This window comes from Rhineura floridana, chromosome 1, assembly GCF_030035675.1.
Source record: "Rhineura floridana isolate rRhiFlo1 chromosome 1, rRhiFlo1.hap2, whole genome shotgun sequence".
NCBI lineage: Eukaryota > Metazoa > Chordata > Lepidosauria > Squamata > Rhineuridae > Rhineura > Rhineura floridana.
In genome coordinates this window covers 207,618,972-207,639,617 of record NC_084480.1, presented here as the reverse complement: position 1 = coordinate 207,639,617, position 20,646 = coordinate 207,618,972, and the positions used below count along the sequence as shown (strand labels likewise).

At 41.6% G+C, this 20,646-nt stretch overlaps 2 protein-coding genes across 12 annotated transcripts in view; one reads left to right on the top strand and one right to left on the bottom strand.

Moving 5' to 3' along the window:
• Window positions 1–2,117, bottom strand: part of PRPF4B (pre-mRNA processing factor 4B) — a 41,349-nt gene extending 39,232 nt beyond the window's left edge. For 2 of the 6 annotated variants that reach the window (XR_009758521.1, XR_009758523.1), the window contains exon 1: window positions 1,929–2,117. Coding sequence is in view for 1 of the 6 variants with exons in the window: in XM_061591006.1 (XP_061446990.1) it covers window positions 1,929–2,038 (110 nt within the window). In the remaining 5 variants the exon portion in view is untranslated. The remainder of the gene's footprint in view (window positions 1–1,928) is intronic. The other 4 variants (XR_009758520.1, XR_009758522.1, XR_009758531.1 and 1 more) reach the window with 2 other exon arrangements.
• LOC133367155 (uncharacterized) lies at window positions 2,104–15,798 on the top strand. 6 transcript variants are annotated; one of them, XM_061591047.1, is made up of 5 exons: window positions 2,123–2,190; window positions 9,833–9,916; window positions 11,635–12,202; window positions 12,668–12,748; window positions 12,869–15,798. In XM_061591047.1, the coding sequence occupies exons 3-5, from the start codon at window positions 11,653–11,655 to the stop codon at window positions 13,312–13,314; spliced, it is 1,077 nt and encodes a 358-aa protein (XP_061447031.1). In that variant the 5' UTR covers window positions 2,123–2,190; window positions 9,833–9,916; window positions 11,635–11,652; the 3' UTR covers window positions 13,315–15,798. The 6 variants fall into 6 exon arrangements, with proteins under 6 accessions (XP_061447048.1, XP_061447031.1, XP_061447040.1 ...); XM_061591020.1 differs by lacking the exon at window positions 2,123–2,190 and adding an exon at window positions 6,391–6,939; XM_061591029.1 differs by lacking the exon at window positions 2,123–2,190 and adding an exon at window positions 6,946–7,061.
• The last annotated feature ends 4,848 nt before the right edge of the window (window positions 15,799–20,646 follow it).

Sequence of the window (20,646 nt, the reverse complement as noted above, 5' to 3'; positions counted from 1 at the left end):
ATATGATTTGTTTAGTAATTGTCTTATAAAAAAGGAATTGTGATTCAATGCAGCTGTAACTTAACCTCCAGATACTATATTTTACCAAAGTATTCTGGTGAACAGCCCTGTAAGTCCCTCTTTTAAAAGTTCACATCTAGGCCACTGGTTATTGTCCATCTTTCTTGCAGGGTGATCCTATTCATATTCCTTCATCAAGCCGTTCCAGTACATTCAATGACTCTTACTCCAAAATGCATATGCACGGAATGCCTATGGGGCTTTCTCTGAAGACATTTAAAAAATGCTAGATTAAATACAAGTGGGGTGGCAGAGGCACAACCTCTGCCAGTCTACTCATTCACTTGTAAAGAATCCATATCCCCTGCCAGCACTTTGATGTGCTTGTACAGAATTCCTTGTCACCAATGGCAACTGGGCAAAATGTTAAAATACAAAACTGCTCCAAAGTACAGGCTTTGGTGAAGACTGGTCTGACATATAGGCATGCCTATGACCAAAAATGCATGGCCAAGCAGATTTGTATTTAGGTGATAAAGGGCGCATACACACCATATATGTAAAGCACATTCCCTCCTGCCAAGAATCTGTGGAACTGTAGTTTATCCCTCACAGAACAGTTCCCAGGATTTTTTTGGGGGTGGTGGTGGTGGTTTAAAAGTGCTTTAAATGTATTGTATGTAAACAATCTTAATCTATGCTGTACATACCTAAATTATATAAGAAAGAATTTTACAACTTCTTGTGTAACTCTGGCAATGCTATCTTCATGGAAAAGGGGATGCTGGATTCTTTATTACAGAAATGCAAATGTCATAAAAATAATGTAAAACATGTTTATGTTTTGATTTGAACACTACTACTTCCTGATCTTAGTTTTAGACTACAAGCACTCTAGAGGTGAAATGTAAAAATGTTGCAAGGGTGGGAGCATCTTTAACAGCACACACACAGTAAACATCATGTGGTTTATATGTTAAACACAAGTATTTCTTTGTAGAGAATACTAAGATACAAAAAAACAAAATGTGTGTATGACACATTTGCCACTTAGCGTCATGATGTTGTATGATCACACATTCTGATGTTCTGAGTTGAAGCACACTAGGGAAACTAAGTCAGTAAAGTGAAACTTAAAAACTATTACAACACCAAAGGAACTCATCAATGAACCACTCAACAGAAGAAACAATAAGAAAAATCAGTAAAGTATGTATATGAGCAACTACTCCGCTAGACTACTCTAGTAGCTCAGCCCAAGCATGTGATGTCTGACATTCCTAATCATGTCTAAAGTACCAAATTCAACAGGGTTTACCCCCAAATAAGTATGCACAAAATGATTTTTCTCTTGCATGTTACCAGGGCGAAGATAGGTATAACCAGTAGTAGAGGATTGTATATATGTGTATATGGCACAATCATTGTACACGAGCTTTACAAAGCATAAGAGAAGTCCCTGTCTCAAGGGGTTTACAGCATTTCATCTTTTCATTTCCAGTAACCCTCAAAGAGGCCCTCGAGAAGATCGCATGGTGGCTTAGTTTAAGGGCCTGGAGATGGAGTAACCTTCCGGGTGGGGGCGGGAACTTGGGTGAGACTTGAAGCAAGGCAGCCTGAGCAAAAACAGGCACTGAAAAGCGGGGGGAGATAGGCAAATGCCGCGTGGCAGTGAGAAACTGAGGGGAAGACGGAGGCGCGCGCAACTCCTAGCTTGAGGCAAAGCGAGTTCTGTAGAAGCTTGTCCTACTCTAGCCTCAGACGCCAGGCCCAATAAGGGCCGTCTCGCGACCGTTATAACGGCCTACTAGCGCGTTCTCATCCCTCCCTCGTTCTTTCCACACCCTCGCCCAAATTCTCCTCACCGCGGACTGGCTAATATCAACTAAGGTGTAATTTTTAAACATTTATTTTATTCTTGTTCTTACCCGCGCCCCCGCAGCCCCGACTCCACTATCGTCGCTGCGGCCATTTTGAACTTCCGAACTCCTCGACAGCCGCTGCCACTGAGTGAGAGTCGTAGCGCATGCGCGCTCATAGTATAAATCGAGGCAACAGGAGTAAAAACTTGCGAGTCGCTACAGCAGCCGGAAATGAGGTAAATGTCGCGAGGCTTAGAAGTGCAAAAACATATCTTCCGGTGGCGAGAAAGCAAGAGTGTACCTCCAGCAAGAGATTCGCCGATTGAAGGTACACTAATACTTCCGGTTCCCAATTAGATGTAAACTACGTGCGAAAAGTTAGACAGAATTATCAAAGAGAGGGCAAAGTGGCTTTCCGTTCTGGTTAGTAGCTGCTCCTCCCCCGCACGTGGCGGCGTTCACAATAGAAGGGAGGGGTGCAACACTTTTCAGCTTCAATGGTCTCGAGTCTTTAAGGGCGAGCGGGTGGAAGCGGATAATGGAACCTTGTGTTTTAGAGAATGCCTTTAAAGAGACGTAGGAGTAGAACGTCCTTGATGTGCATCAATTTCCAGGAATGTACGAGAGCAACTAAGTTTGCAATCCTCATTACACACTTACCTGGGAATAAGTCCCACTTGAACCCAATGGTGGACAATGAAAAAAGCGGATAAGAGAAAAATCAACTCATTTGAAATGTGGTGTTGGAGGAGAGCTTTGCGCATACCATGGACTGCGAAAAAGACAAATCATTGGGTGTTAGAATAAATTAAACCAGAACTGTCACTATAAGCTAAAATGATGAAACTGAGGTTATCCTACTTTGGACATATCATGAGAAGACATGATTCACTGGAAAAGACAATAATGCTGGGAAAAACAGAAGGGAGTAGAAAAAGAGGGCCAAACAAGAGATGGATTGATTCCATAAAGGAAGCCACAGACCTGAACTTACAAGATCTGAACAGGGTGGTTCATGACAGATGCTCTCGGAGGTCACTGATTCATAGGGTCGCCATAAGTTGTAATAGACTTGAAGGCAGATAACAACGAACCCAATGGAGCTTACTTCTGAGTAGACATGCATTGGAATGAGTCGTTTAGACTGCAATCCTATACACATCTGGAAGTAAGTCTTACTGAAGGGCTTACCTTTGAGTAGACACAGGATTGCTCTGTTAGTTCCTCCAGAGTGAGTCCGATTGAGCTCAATGGGGCATGCTACTGGGTACATGTATAGGATTGCACTGACAGAGCAGGGAGATTGGGGCCATTGGAGCCCAATCCTATACATGTATACTTTGAAATAAGTTCCATTCTTACTCAATGAGATGTAGTCCATGCACAGGACCAAGAAACTATTAATGTTATAAGATACAGGACCCATTATTTTTATACATACTTGTTTCTAAATATATTGCTTCTCTTTAATCATATTCTCAAGGCATCCTACAACAAAAATGAAAATGAATTAAAGTATGCTATAAAACATAAACATTGTAAAATCACAGCCAATATAAAAATGAATTTAAAGCCAGAACAGATTAAAAGGTCTGGTGCCAATATGGCATCTGTGTAGGTGCCAGGCAAACCTCTGGGGAGAGCACTGCACAACTGGAGTTGTCACAAAGGCCCATTCCACAATAGCCACCAATTGGAATAAGATCTTAAAAGGTCTAGGCACATGGAGACAATAAGCTATCTTTCCAGTATGCTGATCCCAAGCCATGAAAGGCTTTAAAGCACAAAACCAATATTTTGATTAGACCAAATGAATGGTGACCTGATGAAGTTGCAAAGTGAGATTATTCTCATATCACCTAATCACATCACATCAAGGTATTGCATAATGGTATCCATGGCACTATTGATCCAAACTGTTATGGCTGTACCATGTCTTGAGTCCCATCTTGATATCGCAAGTCATCAGCTGGGATTGCACCACTACAGTAGTAGGGTGCTTCCAGTCTATTTTATGGGTGGGACTCAGCTGCATACTGGAGAATTTAGGGTGCACAAATTCAAAGTGGACTTGGGGCTCTTTCACAACAAACTGATTTCCAAAAAAAGAGGGCTTTTAACAATAACAAAAATGATGAGAAAATGCGCTGGGAAGTGTGGGATAACATAACAATCACCTGATGCCAGATCTCCCTGCAAACAAATCAGAATCGGTAAAAGGGAGATGTCATATACCTTCCCTAATAACTTTGTGCAAAACAAATCAGGATGAATGCTCAACAAACATAATAAATGAAATAGGAATAAAATTAAGACAGCCACTAACAAACCAGTTCTTAACAGAGCAATCCTAGTATGCATGTTTACGTATAAGTGAGTTCTGTTGCATCTAATGGAGCTTCCTTCCAGGTAAGTGCATAGAATTATAGCCTTCATCAGTAATAATTGCTAACTTGAATCCTAATTAATCTGCAGTGATTAATTCATTTATTAGTATTCAAAGATGTCTGTGCATGGCATTTGGCTATAAGCAAAGTAGGATACAACTCTTTTTTCTTTTCTTCTTAATATATAGCTTGCTGTTTCCCAAGGGCTGGAAGGGGAGCGTTGCAACAAATAATAGAGGGGGCCTCCCACATGAAGAGGGCCACATGAACATTGGTGTTGTTGCATCATTACCAACTAATCCCACTAACTTGAGCATCATAAACCTATTGGGGAAAAATATCACAAAACAAACTCTACTGGTGGTAGTGTCCTTTTGTCATGACAGCATGAGCAAGATGGTTGCAGCCATGGGCAGGGCTAATAGTAGCAACCCATCCCAACCGCTGTCAGACATTTTTTAAATTATTATATTTTTATCTCATTGTTTTTTCCTCCAAGGAACCCAAGGTAGTTTACATAATCCTTCTCCTTCCTCTTTCCATTTTGTCCTCACAACAACCTACGAGTTGGTTAGGCTGAGAGTCAGTGACTGGCCGAAAGTCACCCAGTGAGCTGCATAGCCAAGGAGGGAACAGAACCTGGATTTTCCCCTTCCAACTCTGTAACTACTACAGCACATTGACCCCACATACACTACAGGCCCAGGGTCCTCAATGCAGAGCTGAAAAGCACCGGTGCACTCACAGAGACCAACCAGAGTGTCCTCCAGGGTATCTGCTCCCTTCATTGCACAATTATAAATTATAATGATTACCACCTTTTCTTAACTCTCACTGACACAGTTTTCTTGGACCCTCTACCATTATAATTGGTCACAGAACCAGAAATGGACACTACCAGCAGAGAGAAGAGACCAGTTAAAACTGTTCCCTTTCTTCTCCAATGAGAACACTAATTACAACTGAGAGAACAGTTCTAAGTGGACAGGACCAACAGAAATAAAAGAAATAATAGTTCTAACTGGACATTATCAGCAGGACAGCATGTGGACTCCCAAAGAGAGAAGAGTGGAGATAGCAAGTGAGCAGTTGAACCTGTACCTCAGTGGAAGAAGGCAAGGTCATTTCTGTGGGGAAGAAAAAAAAAAGAGGATCTAGGCCAGAGGCTGGGGGAGGAAGAAAAAGATGGAGGACCTAGGGCCTGGGGGGAGAAGGGTGTACCTGTGGGTTTGGGTGATTTGAGGAAATGACTTGCCTTCTGTGAAATGGATGTTATGTTGGAGCAGAAGGCTGTGGTTTCAAAGGAATGACTTTATGTTTGGGGGCTCCTATGCCCCACCTCAACCTTTTACTAAGGTTCTTGAGCAAGCTACTTGGGATTGTTTACACCCCGTGTTAGCTATTTTGTGACTGGCCCTGCCCTGTTATGGTAGTCCTTTTGTCGACGACTTAAGAAAAATCCCACTCCTGAAGAAATAATGAAGTTTGTGAAAATAAACTCCGTTTTCCAAACGTTTTTATAGCTCTGTGGATTCTTTTAACTTCCAATTTCCAGAGCTAGTGGGGAATGTAGCTTCTCAAAGGTAAAACTTATCTGCACTCAACAATGGTGCAAGAGGGACTTGTTGGACTTGTGTCACAATGTCAATAGAAATAGTTGACAAAACTGGATCTAAAAACTCATGACTGAATTTTCAAAACTTAAAGCAATAAAGGACATGTTTTAAGAGCAGAGTGTTTCTGATTTGGAGTATTTTGTAATTGCAGGTTAAATGTCACTGAAGAGTTTTCTTAGTTCTTTCTATATTGGATGTGGTAGTAATGGCAGTTAAAGTGGGATAGTGTAATGGATGACTTTGGATTTGTAATAATAAAAATTGTAATTAACAGTTTAATGCATTTTATTTCAAATCAGACTGAAATATCTTCTAGCTGTTGTGTACAAATCTATTCTGAAAATTTCATGTCTCTGTTTTATCTGATCTCAGAAACAATGGTTGGACGGATGGATGGACAAATTGAATAATTATGCTAGTCTAGTGCCGCCCCTGGTAGACATACATTAAATCAGACTGAAATCCACTTCCCTTGGGCTCAATTGTGTCAATTATTTTAAGCCCTGATTACAGACAGACTAAAAAGTGGAAAAGCAAAGTAAACAAACAAACAAAAAATCTGTTGAGATGTTTTCAGTGGGGTGGGATGAAGGGAGAACACCTTTAACGAGGATAACTAGTGGTTGTCAATCAAAGCCTGAAAAATAAAAAACAGCGAAGGACTGCAGCTACCGTTCTGAACAGTAACTGTGCTCTGAAATAGGGATTGCTTGCTATATGCTATTGGCACAAAAACCATCTGGAATCCTGTTCCGAGGCAGTTTGTACAGACTCCCTTATTGCTTTGGTGGGCGGGCTCTGAGGATAAGCAGGCTGCCTTGGCTTCCGAAGTTTGTAAGAGAAGCAGGAAAGGCCGTGGAGGAGCGGTAGCAGAGTGGAACCAAAGGAAGCCATCCTGGTTTGCTTTCCCTGCGGAACGGAATGTGCAGCTCTCCCCTTGGCTAAGCTTGTGTGCATAGCGTTTGCAGGCGTCCCCAGTCTCTTATCCGTTGCATGAGGATGACTTGACAGAGGGTGAAGATCCGAAGTTCTTGTTCATGTATCTCAGTGAAACTTTTAGCATGGATAACAAAGGTATTTCTTTGATGGCCGTACACGAGCCTCGGGCGTGAAAACCAGAGGAGGAGGAGGAGGAGATTTGCAGGCTTCCTTTTGAAAGACAAAAGCACAGAGGGCCCGTTCCATACAATTGCCTTGTATGCGGTATAAGTCTCTAGTTTGGCTACTTTCCTCTTTGATTTTTAAATCAATGTTTCTGCCTCTAGTAAAGAGGAGACAGTGTATATTTCTCTTGCTTTATTTCACTGCATGATGAGGTTCAGTTCTCGGGACTGGAAAATGTCGCACAGGGAAATTATCAATATTATGATAATAACTTCAGTATCTTTGATATGTTCTGCATGTTAATTGTCTTTAAGAAACATTGCAAAAATGGTTGGCTTGAATATCACAAGATAAATTGTATTCTCATACAGATTTGTGTTTCTTGATATTTGGCGTTAAGATGCAGTGTAATTGTAGCTGTGGTTTTTCTGGGTTTGTTTACAAGCAATCAGTTAAGCTTAGCTCTTTGGCTCTATAATTTGAAAATACATAACCCTTTTGTCTTTTCAAATTAAGAGCCAGTTTTAGCCTACGGTTTTAACAGACTGCTAACAAAATCAGAAAACCATGGCCTCCTTTGTAATTGCAGCAGCCTGTTAACATACTAGCACAGCAATTCATGGGGCAGGTTTTTAATTCTTTTTTTCCTCCTCTCTCATAGGCTTCTACATTTCTGTGTTCTAAAGACAGATGTTTAATTATAAATCTCAAGTTATTTAAAGGGGGGAACCAATATTTTGACATCTGTCTTTCCAATTTGCCCAGCCTTGTGAAAATATTCTTAATTGGAGTGTGTAAATACAAACATTGTTCAAGATTAAATGGCCCTTACAGCACATGATAATCATCTGTGCTTTTAAAAACCAAGAAAGTTTTGTGCTAATGCCAACTGCATACTGGATGCTATGTGAGGTAACTGCTATGGAATATGTATATGAATCTGAGGGCTTCAATTAGCGATTGTTGATTTGTTCACTGGTTCTGTTTGTAACTGGTGAGGCCTTTCCAATTTTATTATTATTTTTAAAACACAAACCATGCATAGTGATTACTCTATAGAGCCAGGTGTCTTTCCTGAAGTTAGCATGTCTGCTATAGGGAAGCCGCCTTTCCCAAGCAACAAACTACAGCATTTTGTGGCTGAGGAAAAGGCAGTTATTATAAGAGCCCTGCCCATCTGGTCCAGCATCCTATTCTCACAAAGGCCAAGAGGAACAGCCCGCGGGGAGCAGTGGCAATGCTTACATAGCCTCCCAGCATTGGTGTCACTGCGATTTACAGGGAGGAGTGAGGTGGCAGGGAAGTCAGCACACTGCAGGCAACCCGGCATAGCCAAGCCATGGCAAATTTCCTTATACCTTGCCCGTGTGGCCATGAGTGCACCAGCCCTCTCTCCACTTGTGTACCCCAGCAACTGGTATTTAGAGGCATACCACCTCCAATATTGGAGGTAGTATACAGCCAGCAAGGCCAGTAGCCATTGATAGTCTTATCCTCCATGAATTCGTCTAAAATCCTTTTAAAGCTCTCCAAGCTGGTGGTCATTACTACATCTTGGGGTAATGCATTCCATAGTTTTAACTGTGCACTGTGAGAAGTAGTACTTTCTGAATCTTTTGCCGTTCAGCTTTACTGGATGATCCCTGATTCTAGTATTATGAAAGAGGGAGAAAAACTGTCTGCTGTTTCCGCACCATTCTGTTTCCCTGCCTGCTAGCACTTCAGAACTGTTCAGATCTTGTTTGGAAAAGTGCCATGGACATCTGTCAGACAGTGTCCATGATGTCAGTGATAACAAGTGATGCGACTGTTCAGGCCTGAATCATCTTGTAGCTTTTTGAAAAGTTTTCTTTTGTCTTTTTTCTTTCAATTTATTTTAATCTTCAAAGGCTGAACATTCCCTGTTTGTGCAGCCCAAGTACAGAAGAGCTCACAGAATCCTTTTAGGGTGGCCAGACACCAAAGAGGACAGGGCTCCTGCGCCTTTAATGGTTAATGACAAGCTACACCTGCTGAATTTCCCTCTTCAGCCTGTTAAAAGTGCTCTGTCCTCTTGCAAAATCAGTCAATAGTAGCAATATCTTCACTCCATCTCATGCAATCGTGCTTCTGCTAGCTCCTGTTTCCCTCCCATACCTCCTCAATTTTCTCTTAATTTTTAAGGTGTGCTGTTGTTCTTCACTGCTACACTACAAACTTCCCCATGAACTTAAAAGAGATTATTGTCAATTTCATACTCTTGTTTGCTTCATCTGTTAACACATTAGGTAGACTTTAGCAAATCACTATTCTCAGCCCCCTTTTGCAATGTGGAAATAGTAATACTTACCTATCTTGTAGGGTTGTAAAATTACTGAGAGAAAAATAGTAGATCATTGTGAACATTCTAAAGTGCTTTAGGTAGCATATCACAATACTTGGTCTGTTTTTCATTTGAAGATTTACTGTTCTTTTGATGCCTACTTGCTCAGCATAACCTACAGATGACAATAAACTTAAGGTAATAGGGTAGCTTATAATCCTTGGTGTTGTGTTCTTTACATTAAAGTTACAGTCCTAACCATACTTGCTCAGAAGTAAATTCTGTTGAAAGCAGTAAGATATACTTTTGAGTAAACTTGATTAGCATTGGGCTGTAGGACCAAAACAAATTATATCCTTAAGCACTAAATTTCCAATTTTATTTGGAATGTAATTCCATGGAAACATTTGGGCTTGTTTAAGTAAATGTCTGAAAAACTAGGATTGCATAGGGAGTTGAAAGAAAAGTGACCCAGGACAAAAAACATAGAATTTTGTTGCTGCTGCTGTTTGTCACTGACTATACTTTTGTTCATTGATCTGTTTCTTTTTAAACTCCCAGAAGTCTGGAGCAAATTCGCCAACCATCTGCTATCCCATGATTAAAATATCAAAAATGAATAACTAATAATCTGAAAGACAGTTTGTAAGTAATCTTTCATTTTGCCATGTGTTGGGTCTTTTTTCCCTATTCACATTTTAACTTTTCAGGTTATTATACAAAGTCTTCATAGCTCTTTAAAAAATTGTATTGGCTTGTTAGTGTGTGTGTGTTTAAAAAACTTGGTAACCCACAATTTGCAAAAGGTAATAAGAGTAATTGATAATTCAATACATGTCTATTTAATCCAAGGCATAAAAATGTATTTGATTTATTATCTGTTAAGGACAAGGTGGTGGCAGCAGGATTTAATAACCCCTTGCTCTTGAGAGCAAAGTGAGATATTTATTATTTATTTATTTAATTAAAATATTTTTATCCCGCCCTTCTCCCCTATAATAGGGCACTCAGGGCGGCTTACAAAAATAAAATCAGACATATACGTAATAAAATTGTAAGCAGTAAAATCACAAAAACATTAAAATACAATTAAAATACATAAAATATGATATGATATGCAGATATGATGCTGCAGTCTACACTCTGCCTAGGTAGCGTAGGATGCCTCCCATCCAGCTACTGGGTATAGTAGTTTGGCTGAACAGTAACCATAGCTCAGTAGTAGAGCACATGCTTTGCATGCAGAATGTTGATATCAATGTTATCAACTATGAAATGTTTTAAATAGATTTGATATACGTTTGAATCTGTCATTTTTGCTGTTATGTACCATGGTCTTCATGAGCTACTTTGAGCATTATTTTGTATGGGAAAGTATTGTATAAATCTTATCTCGCAACTACCTGGAAGAGGGCCTTTACAGTGGTTGCACCCATCATGCAGAACAACTACTGCTTGCACCAACGTTCAGCATATACTTAAAACTCATTTGTTTGCCCAAACATTCCTGGGCCATCAATATTGCATTGGTGCATACTGTCAGCTAAGCTGATAGGGAACATAGGAAGTTTGCCTTATACCGAGTCAGACCATTGGTCCATCTACCTCAGTATTGTCTACACTGACTTGCAGTGGCTGTCCAGGGTTTCAGTTGGGTCTCTCCCAGCCTTACCTGGTGATGCCAGGGACTGAACCTGGGATTTTCTGCATGCAAAGCAGATGTTCTACCACTGAGCTACAGTCGTTCCCCTGTCATTAACAATGTCATATTAATGATATTGTTTTATCATTAATTTTTGTTTTATGTTATTTTTATTGTTATTTTACATTTTTATCATTTCTGTATATTGCTTTGGAACCCTTAATATAAAAATGGTATGTAAATGGTTTTTAAATAAATAATATATGGGCAGAGCAATCCAAACCTCCTTCACACTGGGCTGCAGGAGAGTTAGATTATTGAGCAGAGGCGTCCCTCCACCTCAGTTCTCCTGTGTGAGCCTGCCTTCTGCTGGCTGCCACCAACTGAGTAATGCAGTTGTCATTCCATCAGCACCAAACTGCCACTTCCTCCCACCAAATGTGTGGGTGAGAGACCTGCTGACATTATCCCCCAAAACAGGGTGTTCTGGAGGCAGAGAAGAGCTGATCCAGGATCCACTGGATCCCAAGCTGGTCTCACTGCCATCGCACGACAGCATCAGCAATCTTATGTATGCTGTAGCTACAGCTGCGTAGGGCCATGTGGTGTGGCCTCCTTCCATTCCCTTTTCTACACCTCCTTCCTTGAATTGAAAAGCAACTTGCATGCCCCATGAGACTGACTGTCGCCCATTTTCTTAATAACTTTTTTTAAAAAATAGGTTGTGCATTTCAACACGATGAGCCGCCGTGGCAACAATTGGGCCTACACTGAGGTCATTGACCTCCTGGATATATGGGGAGAGCAGAAGATCCAGAAGCTGCTTCAGAGCAGCTACAGAAATATGGACACGTTCCAAGTAATTGCAAGCGAGATGGCAAAGCGTGGACATGAGCGTACTGCCCAGGAATGCCGGACCAAGACTAAAACTATGCGAAGGGATTACAAAAAGGCCAAGGACAATTCCTCTTTGATGGGCGGACGTATGACTTGCCCTTTTTATGAGCAGCTTGATAGAATATTGGCAGGCGATTCTAGTTTCCAGCTCCCAAGGAGGCTAGCAAATGTTGCTCTGCCAGAGGAATCATCAGGGGATACCAATTCTCCATGTCCTGTGGCAGAGGGAGCAGTGCCAGTGGCGACCGAGGACTATAGCGAGAGCCAGGACCAGTTTGCCCCATGCACACAGATAGCTGTTGAGATCTCTGATGCTGCCACACCCAGTCCCATGTTCTACATGACAAAGGGAGTCTCTGCAAAGTCTGCAAGCATGTCTTGGCCAGCAGCAAGTAAGAACTCCACTTCGCGCCTGAATGGAACTCGCAGCAAAATTGCACTTTGTCGTTTTGTTTGTGTGCTTTTGTGCATTTGTCCTTCTGCACTAGGGATCTGTTATTTATAGTATTTGCTTACATTTATATCCCATCTTTCTTCTGTCATGGAACCCAGGGCAGTATACATGTGGTTCTCATACATTCTCCCATGTAAGCACTGACCAGACCCAGACCTGCTTAGTTTTGGGAAGGTGGTGGCCTCCTGTGCCTTGAGACCATTTCCTGGGACCCTGTTGCTAATTCAGGAGAGTGCTATTGCACTCATGTCCTTCTAGTTTTCCACTAGGCATCTAGTTGTCTGCTGTGGGAACAAAATGCTGGACTAGATGGGCCTTTGGTCTGATCCAACAGAGCTCTTCTTATGTATAAAAAAACATGAAGTATGCTTTTATAATTCTCACATTTTTTTGTTCCTTCTAGAAGCTGATCACCCAGCTCCCTCCCTATCCTCTATGTTCTCCAGTAATCCAGGCAGCTCATCAACCAAAGGTTCAAGAATGGGTAAATACAACATTGAATTCATTTTGTTGGTATTTCACGTCCCTGGAGTCCTTTGCATCAAATTGTAATGTGCACTCTCCTTTTTAATATATGATGTTGTGTGCGCTTGTGTATCTTCAGATGCAACTGTAGCACCCTCATCGGCATTGCTGCCCAACTACACAACTCTTTCTTCCGAAGGGCGCCTAACCAGAGTCAGAAAGCGCCAAAGAAAAACCAGAAATGACTTGGTCATGGAATTGTCACGAATAGCAGACAGGAGGGTTCAGATCACAACTGACAGGATCCTGTCATCCTTGAACAGATATGCCACAGCAGACTTGCAAGACCGCGAGAGAGACCGGGCAGACACTGCGCAAATTATTGCCATCATGCATCGTCAGACGGAATTGCTGGAATCGCTGGTGCAGATGCAATCTGTCGAACAGACACCAGTATCCCCTGTGCCCTCATGGCATGCTCGGCCACGTTCTGCAATCTCCCCTCCTTCCCGCTCAGGTGTCTCGAGGAGGACGCTAGTGCCCAGGGTGAACCACAGGAGGAGACCACAGAAGTACAGCCCTTAATTGTACAACTGAGGAAGCAGAATTCATAGGAAAAGTTGCTGGGTGCCACTTGAACAATATAATATGTTACTGACAGCCTATACCCAGAGGCATTTATATTAATTGCTGGGGATTTTAACGCTAGAATAAGACAAATGTTGAGGCATTATATGCTGCTAAAGCGTCAACCCTATCACTTGAGAGTAGGCCCCTTTGAACTCAGTGGGATTTACTTCTGAGAAGACATGCATAGGATTGTTCTCTTAAGTGTTTGGATTTAAATACTCTGGAAGATTATTTTGTAACATCCATCCAAAGACACCAAAATTAATGATCAGGTTCCTTATTGGCCCTGTGGGTTAGACACTTAGGTGCTAAGATCTTGAATGGCTCCTCCCCTAGTTATGTTGATGGATGTTGCCATTTGGCTCCCAATATTCTGGGTTTTGATGATTCAGTCTTCTACTCCACCTTGCTTTCCACCTTGCTTCCACCTTACCTTTCTTTGTTTTGTATTTCTTAAAATATTATTTAAGCATTTAATTCCCTCCCCCTGTTTAATTTACCATGTCCCATTATCATCTGCAAGGCAGTATAAGCACACGATGGCTAGGGCAAACTAGAGGTCAGCAGTCTCCCTTTTCTACTCAGCTTGACTCTTTTGTCCTCTGTGGATAGGTGGGTCTAGCTTTCCTCTTCTGTGCAAACAGGATAAAGATGATGGGCATTGCTATGGGCATATGTACATGAAATTGTATATTGCACAGGGAGGAAATATAAGTAAGCCAATATCAAGCATTTATTTAATGCTAACAGTAACCTAGCTGAAGTATAGACCAGAACAGTGATATACTTATGTTTGCTATGGGTACCTCCACATATGACATTGATGTAGTCAGGGCTTGGTACTTTTCTGCTGAATAGTAGGAAGAAAAGCTACTTGTTTAATCCCTCTTTTTCCCAATTCATCCCTTTTGTAATACATAAAAATCTTTCTTTTCCTAGCTAAAAGCATGACATCTGCCGCACAACTATGGCATAGCCTGTGGGGTGGGCAGGTGAGGAACTGGTGTGTGCCGATGTCACTGGTGTACACAGGTTTTGAAAACTGGTGCAGACATGGCCTTTACTGTTTATGTTAGGTAGAAGAGATGGGTGCCAAAGGAGAAGTTACAGATGGATAAGAAGTCTGAAAGAGGAAAGCGAAATGACTTCATCAATGGAGGGCAGGCAATTCTAGGCCTAGAGAAGGAGAGAGGTGTGCATTAGACCTGGAGATGGCAATGCATGAAAAATACCGTGCAGGCTGATTTCAGCCTGCATAGGAAAGTGAGGATAAAAAAGAGGAGATACAGGGAATGGAGAAAGGTAGAGACCAGTAAATGCAAAGACTAAAAGCTTAATGCTGGATGTCACCATCAAGGGGGATTCAGTGCAGAAACTGCAGGTGAGGGTGATATGATCAGAATAACGGAAGCAAGAGTTCTGTTAGGTTGCTTCTGGATGACAGCTCTTCCCCACAATGGTAGTACTAAATAGGAAGAAGAGGAGCAAAGTATCTCACAGGAAAAGTTCCATCTAGTCTGCAGGTTTGGCTCTTATATTTTGCACCACTTTTGCTCTGTAGCCTGTGCCAATCACACTAGTTTGTTTGGACTAAAGCAATAAACCCAGGGAATTGACACAACAACCAACTAGGTTGCTGACTCAGGGCACACCAATTGAGTGTGCCTGCCACTCTCCGCAATCACTGCAGAAAACAACAATGTAAAACAAAGTCACACAGCAGAGAAGGCACCCAAAGTAATGATCTTAAGGAAAATGGTCAACTATACAATAGGAACATGTGAACCACGATGAATGAGAACAGTGGCTTTAAAACTTAGTTCCAGGGATCCTTCAATGAGAAAAAAAATTATGGTGGACAGTTTTTCCTGGGAGAGGTTGCTTGCTACTGTTGATTTTCCCGCAATATGCAGATACAGAAGGGGGGGGTATGTTCTAGGGCATACACTTGGATCACATGGGGCAGTAGAGATATCCTACAGGCCTGGCCATTGATCGTTTTGGGTTGCTTAAGCCCTACAGCACGCCCCCAAATCCTTGGAAGATGCTTGGAGCAGGAGTTAGTGTAAGAAATGTTCTGAAGATAAATTTCAAAACCACTGGGGCTAGAGGGAATGTATGTAAAGCCAAGCACCTTTAACTTCTTGAAATATGAGAGGTAGCCAAACTGAGCAGTAACCAGTTATCTAGAATAATGAATGAATGGGCTTACCACAGACCTTTAGATAATGGGGAGCAAATTATTTTGGCCTCCAAAAGGTAAGAGCAACAGATAAACATAGCACCTCCTATGGGTCTGGCAGTGGGTGTGGAAGGGCCCTTGTTTCAGGGCAAGGGTTCTGTTGAGAAACATAAGGGATATCCTAGGTTAGAATTGTATTTTAGCTTTTTTTTTGTAATGGCAAACTTCTGTTCTTTGCTTGCTTGTGTTACACATTCTGCTAAATAAAGCCTTTTGTTTCAAACCAAATTTGGCTCCCTCTCTCTTTCTGCATGAACTGTTATCAGCAGGCTGTGCTGCTTATGTTAAAAGGTATTCATCCTTGCCAGTTAGAAATGGTATAAGTATGGTTACCTGGGGGTAATGCTGGATCCTCAGTGGCTAGGAGTGCCTTTTTCTAGCTCCGCCTGGTTCACCAGCTTTGGTCCCTTTTGGACAGAGATGACTTGGCCCCAGTACTCCATGCTCTGGTAACTTCCAGATTGGATTATTGCAATGCTCTCTACATGGGGCTGCCCTTGAAGATGACTTGGAAACTTCAAGTGGTCCAAAATGCAGCAGCCAGATTACTTGCTGGGGTTCCCTTTAGATCTCATATAACCTCTGTTTTAAAACAGTTGCACTGGTTGCCAGTTAATTTCTGGGCCCAATTCAAGGTGTTCATGGTATTGTTTAATGCCCTAAATTACTAAAATCCCAAATATCTTACAGAGTGTCTCCTTCCCCACAGACCCTCTTGGGTGTTGAGATCAGCAGAGGTGGGCCTTTTGGTTGTTCTGTCACCCTCAGAAGCTTGGGTGGTGGTGGCCTGGGAGAGGGTATTCTCTGTGGCGGCCCCTAAGTTGTGGAAATCCCTCCCCACTCGTGTGTCTGGCAACTTTGTTGCACAGTTTTAGGTGAATGCTGAAGACGCACATCTTTACCCTGGCCTTTGACACCCAAGGCATGTATTTTTAGGACCCACCGTATTTTGGGACTTCAGGTTGTTTTTAAATTCTTTTTAATGTCATATTTTTAACGGTTGTGACTTGCCTTGGGACCTTTGGGCAAAGAGCAGCTGCTGATAATCGAAATCCATCTCAGGCAAGGGATGGAAGGTGAGTCGAGGGGATAGCAGTGGAGAAGGCAACCCAACTCTGATCTGGCAGAGTACAGCCAGTTGGAAAAGAAAACGGTACAGCCTGAAGAGCTGCTGAGGGCAGAGAAGAAAGTTGGTGCAATGAGTCTGCTTGGGCAAAGAATTCTACCCACTGGAATTTTGCTGTAACCTGTAGCCGCCTACTTAACCTCAGATGACCAATGCAATTCAGAAACATTCAACAATATTTACTATCTGCACTGAGCAGTTAAGGGTAGTGGTGGTTGAGGAGGATAAGACATTAGGTGGAGGGGCTCTATCTTCATGAGCACTGCAGTCAAGATGCACACATTTAACTGTTTAACTCCAGGAGACCTGAGGACGATGCTTATTCAAGCTGAAGAACTCTAGTACACATAATTCCTTCTATTTCAACGACCCTGCAGTGAAATTCACTGTTAGATCCCTTCCAGTAGGAAAGTTGGAGGGTTGTGCCCAGAGCGTGGCAACTTATAGCAGGCCTGAAATGTAGTCCATTGATAATATTGCAGATCAGAGGTGGAACTAAGGCTGGCTTGAGTTCCCAGTCAAAAATCTTCCACACCTTTCAGGTTGCAGCAAAGGTCAATCTACTAAAGTCCCCTCAGACCCTCCCAGGCTAAATCAAACACTCAGATGCATTCAGAAGCCTCATCCTCAATTGACTTGCACACAGACTTCGCACTTCAGTGTTCAAAACCAAACAAATATATTTTGCACAAGAAATAAGACATGAGTTAGAACAGGGACGTTTGGTGCTAACTTTTGGTTTTTTCCAACGCTTCAGCCACAGATTCACATAACGCACACCAGGGATATGCATCAACATTTTGTTGCAAGGGCCACTGCTATGGCCCACACAATGTATTTATACAGCATTCATCATGATTTGCTTGCACAAAGGTTACACAGTTAGATTATATCTGGTCTTTATTGGGCATGCATTTCTGCTCATCTGCAGAGAGGTTATATGACAAGGAGCATTCATCCTGATTTGCATGTGTGGTGTTTTAAGGCTTCCCGCTATTCAATTATTCCACAATTTTCAGTGCATTTCCCTGTCACTTTCTTTGATTCTTTTGATTTCTTTTTTAAAGTGGATTTGTTGTGCTAGGGCAACAGCATTTTAATCCACTTTAATTGTGCAAACGTACATTTTCCAGTATGCACTTGAATCCCTCCCACAAAATACTGACAGGCTTGAAGTAGCCTGTGTACACTAGCACAGCTTAAAAGGCAGCTCCAACATCCCCAAAAGGCAGCACATGGATCCTATTTTACTAGGGACAGCATATCTCCCAATAGTGCACAGATAATAGGGATATGTTTGTAACACCCCTAAGCTCATAAAAGGCACATTGCAACCCTTCTTCCTCCACTATTAGACATTACTGAATGATCTTCACCCTTGCTGTATGCCAGGGATGGGGAATCTGTGGCCCTCCAGATATAGGACTCCCATCAGCTCCAGCCAGCATAGGCAATGATCAGGGATGACGGGACCTGTAATAGAGCTTTGTTCAATGGCCCATCTAGTCCAGCATCCCACAAGCAGGATGTGAGTGCAAGAGCACTCTCCCCTCTGCAGTTTCCATCAACTGGTACTTGGAAGCATACGGCCTCTGACTGTGGAGGCTGAGCATAGCCATTGTGGCTAGTAGCCCTGGATAGCCTTCATGAATTTGTCAAATCCTCTTTTAAAGCTATCCAAGTTGGTGGTTATTGCTGCCTCCTCTGGGAGTGAGTTCCACAGCTTAAATATGCACTGCGTGAAGAAATACTTTCTTTTATCTGTCCTGAATCTTTGAGCATTCAGCTTCATTGGATGTCTATGAGTTCTAGTGTTATGACAGAGGAAGAAAAACATTTCCCTGTCCACTTTCTCCATGCCATACATAATTTTATAAACATGCCTTTTCTCTTAACCTCAAAAGCCTCACATGCTGCAAGCTTTCCTCATAGGGGAGTCGCTCTATTCCCTTGATAATTTTGGTTGCCTTTTTCTGAACTTTTTCCAAGTCTACAATATCCTGTTTGAGGTGAGGTGCCCAGAACTTTATACAGTCTTCCAAATGTGGTCACACCATAGATTTGAATAACAACATTATAATATTAGTGGTTTTATTTTCAATACCTTTTCCAAAGATCCTTTCCATGGAATTTGCCTTTTTTCACAACCGCCACACATTGGGTCAACATCTTCATCGAGCTATGTGCAATGATTCCAAGGTCTCATTCTTGGTCAGTCACCACCAGTTCAAATTCCATTAGCTTATATGTGAAAATAAGATTTTTTGCTCCAATATGCATAACTTGACACTTGTTTACATTGAATTGTATTTGTCTTTTTACCACCCACTCAGTTTGAAGATGTCCTTTTGGAATTCTACACAATTCCTTTTTAGTTTAATAACCTCGAACGATTTAGTATCATCAGCAAACTTGGTAACTTCACTGCTCATCCCTAACTCTTGATCGTTTATGAACAAGTTAAAAAGCACAGGTCCCATTACTGATCCTTGGGGAACTCCACTTTTACATCCTTCCATTGGAGAACTGTGCATTTATTCCTGCTTTCTATTTCCCAGCCACTTCCTGATCCACAACAGGAACTCTCCTCTTGATCCATGACATTTTAAACATCTATGGCTTTCCACAAAGAATTCTGGGAACTGTACTTTGTTAAAGGTGCTGAGAGTTGTTAGAAGACCCCTATTCCCATCACAGAGCTACAATTCTCAGAATGGTTTAACAGTCAATTCCTCTTCCCAGGGAACTCTAGAAATTGTAGCTTTGTGAGGGGAACAGAAGTTTCAGCACTTAACAAACTAAAGGATTCTTTGGGAGAAGGCATGACCATTTACAGTGGTATGATACTACTTTAAGTGTATTGTGCAGATGAGGCCTCAGGGACTGCAAAGGAAACTTTTAATTTATACTTAAGCTCAGATAACTGTAACACAATTTTTGTCATGTTTTACTGTTCTAAAGGACCCACAAAGAACAAAGTCAGAACAACATGTTATTCACTAAAGTGAAATGCTTGCTAGAGTTTTTGGCAATCTTCACAAGGATTTTTTTTCATATTCCAGAAGGGGGCAGCAAAAGGCCAGAGCCTGTTCTTTACTTAATCCTCTTCATTTTGTATATTGACATATAAAAATTACTTTCTTTACAACACTGCTTTGTGGTATAGCCAATTCAGTATTGTCTACATTCATTGCCAGCAAGTCTCCAAGGTGTACAATAGGGCTCTTTGCCACCCATATCTGGAGACACCAGGAACTGAACCTGGAACCTTCCACATGTGCTCTACCACTGAGCTACAATCCTTCCCCTACAAAAATAACAATTGCTTTAGAGTGACTAAATGACAGGAATTAAGAGCATACCTCTGTGCATATTGTTGAAAAAACAAATGTATGTGACAAAACAGGCATAGACTCCTTGTAAACGTTACAACCCAAAGCAGGATATCAAACTGAGCAGCAGCATCTACATCCAAAGTGAACTTATTCCTAAAGAATTTAAGTTTCAATCCTGGTGGCTGTAACTGGCTGTAACTGCTACTTGTTGCTTATTATTGTTATTATTTCTTCAATAACTGAATCCTCAGAAACTAAAGAAAAATCTCTTGCATCAGACATTACTACAGAAGGGATCAATTTAAACTGGATATTGTAGCATGATCAGGAAAATCAACAATATTTCTCCTGAAATTTTGTAAAAGATGTTTCAGAGCTATAGGAAAAGTGTAAGTCTCACTATAAACACAAACGTTTGTAGCAGAGCTTGGAAAAGTTACTTTTTTGAACTACATCTCCCATCAGCCCAATCCAGTGGCCATGCTGGCTGGGGCTGATGGGAATTGTAGTTTAAAAAAGTAGCTTTTCCAAGCTCTGGTTTGTAGATAGCTTGATCACCACTTGGTCCAAGAGATTATCATTTC